At 50.6% G+C, this 2,955-nt stretch overlaps 1 protein-coding gene across 1 annotated transcript in view; it reads right to left on the bottom strand.

Annotated features, from left to right (window-relative positions):
• The window catches only part of ADAMTS16 (ADAM metallopeptidase with thrombospondin type 1 motif 16), a 131,327-nt gene that overhangs the window by 41,448 nt on the left and 86,924 nt on the right, over positions 1–2,955 (bottom strand). Inside the window, exon 18 of the mRNA XM_003800890.1 lies at positions 2,117–2,243. Within this exon, the coding sequence (XP_003800938.1) occupies positions 2,117–2,243 (127 nt within the window). The remainder of the gene's footprint in view (positions 1–2,116; positions 2,244–2,955) is intronic.

Genomic DNA, 2,955 nt, shown 5'->3' with positions numbered 1-2,955 from the left:
GGAAGAGGGGGTGCAGTGGAGCAGGGCTCCCTCTCCACCAGCCTGGGCTGCCTCCACCAGGAGCCCCCAGGGAGGATGTATCTAGAGGCAGTACAGAGGTGGGCAGGAAGGAAAAAATGCCAAGCAGCCAACCCACAAACTGTGAAGATGAGAAATCATGATGTAGGTGAACTCTCCTCCCTCAGAGCAGAAACTGAAGCAGCTGCCTGTTCTCTCCCTGCTAAAGGGCTGAGGCCCCCACGGAAAGCACAGCGCTGCTCCCCCTCTGTGTGCTTCCTAGTGTGGGTCCTGGAGGGTCTGGAGACTCAAGGGGGCTTACTCAGGGGTTTTCCAACTATCAGTCTATTTCTGAATTATGTACGTGATGCTGAAAATCACACAGGGAGAAACCTAGGCATTGGTACTCAGGCTGGGGTTGGTGAGCTGAGCAGGCCAGGGGAGGCTGGACTGCAAGGAGGTGCCGGACCCACTAACTCGCCTAGTTAGGAAATCATCATTACTGAGAAGGGACATGAAGAAAGCGGCTTCAAGGGGGATGGGTGGGAGGCCTGGCCTGCTGAAGCAGGAAGTCAGAGGCAGGGACATTCACCACTCAGCAGGTCTCTGCAACAAAAGGGGAAACAATGTGGGTAAGAGGTAACCCAGGTAACCAGTGCCCAGTCAAAAGGACAACACTGCCTGGAGGTGCAGAGAGGAGGTGAAAGGCTTGCAGCCAATTGCAAACAGGGAGGAAGGGCCGTTTATACTCTGCACAGCCTGGGCGGGTCTCTCTAGCCTCTTCTCATCCCTAAGAGGGACCCACTCCCAGCTATCTTTGGCAGTGCTCTAAACTTCCTCTTTGTTTTTGAATGAAATTTCTCCTTGTTATAATGAAGCCTGTGGGAAGCGGCTTTGCTTTCTATTTGCGCTGCCTGTGCTGCTCTGGTTTTACTCTGGTTTCCACACACTCTTGCTTTTGAATCCTCAGTACCTCAACTGAACCAGGTCAACTGGGTTCAGGGAACCAGGACTTCCAACTCCCAACAACTCCAACGCTCAAGATCTCCATTTATTCTGAGTTTTAACATTCTGGTTGATATACTTGCACACGACTTAGTAAGCCTAGTTTCTCCTGCATGTGAAAATCTCTCTCTCTCTAAAACACACAAACACACACATACACAAGTGCTCACGTTTATTTCTTCCAGGGTAGATTAGTGGTGTACCCATAGCACAGGTAGCTGGGTCTCCAGGAGCCCGAGGTGACTCTAGTGAATGTGGACACCAGAGTACAGACAGCAGGACTGGCACCTGGAGTGACCCCACCGTGTCTCATGAGGTCCCTCAGAGATCCGTGATGGAAAGTCACGGTAATGACAGTCAGCATCAGCGATAGCACAAATTTGGTCCCAGCTGTCTGGGAGGAGTAAGTTGGTGCAACAGCTAACCAAGACTCTGCTCTCCACCAGACCTGAGCCCTCCCGCCATGAGGCTTTGACCCTGGCCCGTGAAGTCTTAAACAAACACCAACATTGTTTCCAATGGCTCAAGGTAGCACCCCTAGGATAACAGAGCCCCCTCTCAGTGCATGCCTGAGACAGCTCATGGCTCTGGGCAGGGTTTCTGTCATTCCAGCCAGCAGCTGGAGACACCCTCCTGTCCTCTGGTCTCATGGTCTCCGTGAGAGGCTGGGGGCTCAACTCCTCCAAGCACTGGTCGGCAAACCCAGAGGGGTTTCACAAGAACCAAGCCACCTTCTGTCTTTTTGTAATTTTTCATTTCCCTAACTCTCCTGAGCCACTCAGGCCTTCCTCAGAGATGGTAAGTGGCTGTCACCTTATCAGCTTTGGCTAAGAGAGACCACGTCACTGTCCCATGGTGTGATATCACACCTGTCGGCCCACAACTGTTCAAACCACAAATAGAACAAACAGGACGCCATGATGGGGGCGCCCAGTCAGAGGGCTCTGACCCCTTCCGCACAGAGGTGCTGTGCAGGTCCCTGTCCAGGCAGCCCCTGCCCCTTCTGCATCTTGTTGTTGTGAGTTATGTGGCTGGAGTCAGCACACTCGGGTTTGCCATGTACTCACTGAGGCTGCGCGTGGGGAAGCCCTCAGACGGACATAGCGCTTCTTACCTGGGAGGACAGGCCGCTGTTCTGCAGGACACCAGCCCCGTGACAGGGCGGGTCTTGGGATTGCAGAAGGATGCATTTACGGGAAACTTCAGGTCTCTGTAGCAGCCCTCTCTTGTAGTCATGTGCCCTGTAAGAAAGCGTGAAATGTGGGATGAAGACTCACAGACACACCATGCGGGGAAATCTCTTTTAAAAAAATCTTTAGAATATGTGTATGTCTTTGTGTTAATGACCGACTGGTCAACTGATATTCCAATTTGCTGACCATAATTTTTATTTTTATTTAAAATAATTAATTTTTTTTTTTTTGAGACAGCATCTTGCTTTGTCCCCCTGGGTAGAGTGCTGTGGTATCACAGCTCACAGCCTCAAACTCTTAGGCTCAAGTGATCCTCTTGCCTCATCCTCCCAAGTAGCTGGGACTACAGGTGCCCCCTACAACACCCAGCTATTTTTTTCTGAGAGACAGGTTCTTGCTCTTCCTCAGGCTAGTCTTGAACTTCTGAGCTCAGGCAATCCACCTGCCTCAGCCTCCCTTAGTGCTAGGATAACAGGTGTGAGCTACTGCTCCCGGTCCATAATTTTTAATTAATAAATTTCATCAGTTCTAAGAGACACATATTTTCTGTACATTTTTTTTTTTTTTGAGACAGAGTCTCACTATGTCACCCTTGATGGAGTACCTTAGCATCACAGCTCACAGCAAACTCAAACTCTTGGGCTTAAGAGATTCTCTTGCCTCAGCCTCCCAAGTAGCTGGGACTACAGGCGCCCACCACAAAGCCTGGCTATTTTTGTTGTTGTTATTGTTGCAGTTATCATTGTTGTTCAGCTGGCCC

The sequence above is a fragment of the Otolemur garnettii genome, unplaced genomic scaffold (assembly GCF_000181295.1).
Source record: "Otolemur garnettii isolate 467f Iridium unplaced genomic scaffold, OtoGar3 scaffold00188, whole genome shotgun sequence".
Lineage (NCBI taxonomy): Eukaryota > Metazoa > Chordata > Mammalia > Primates > Galagidae > Otolemur > Otolemur garnettii.
Note: the sequence above shows the minus strand (reverse complement) of the source record. Positions and strands in the feature narration are given on the sequence as shown.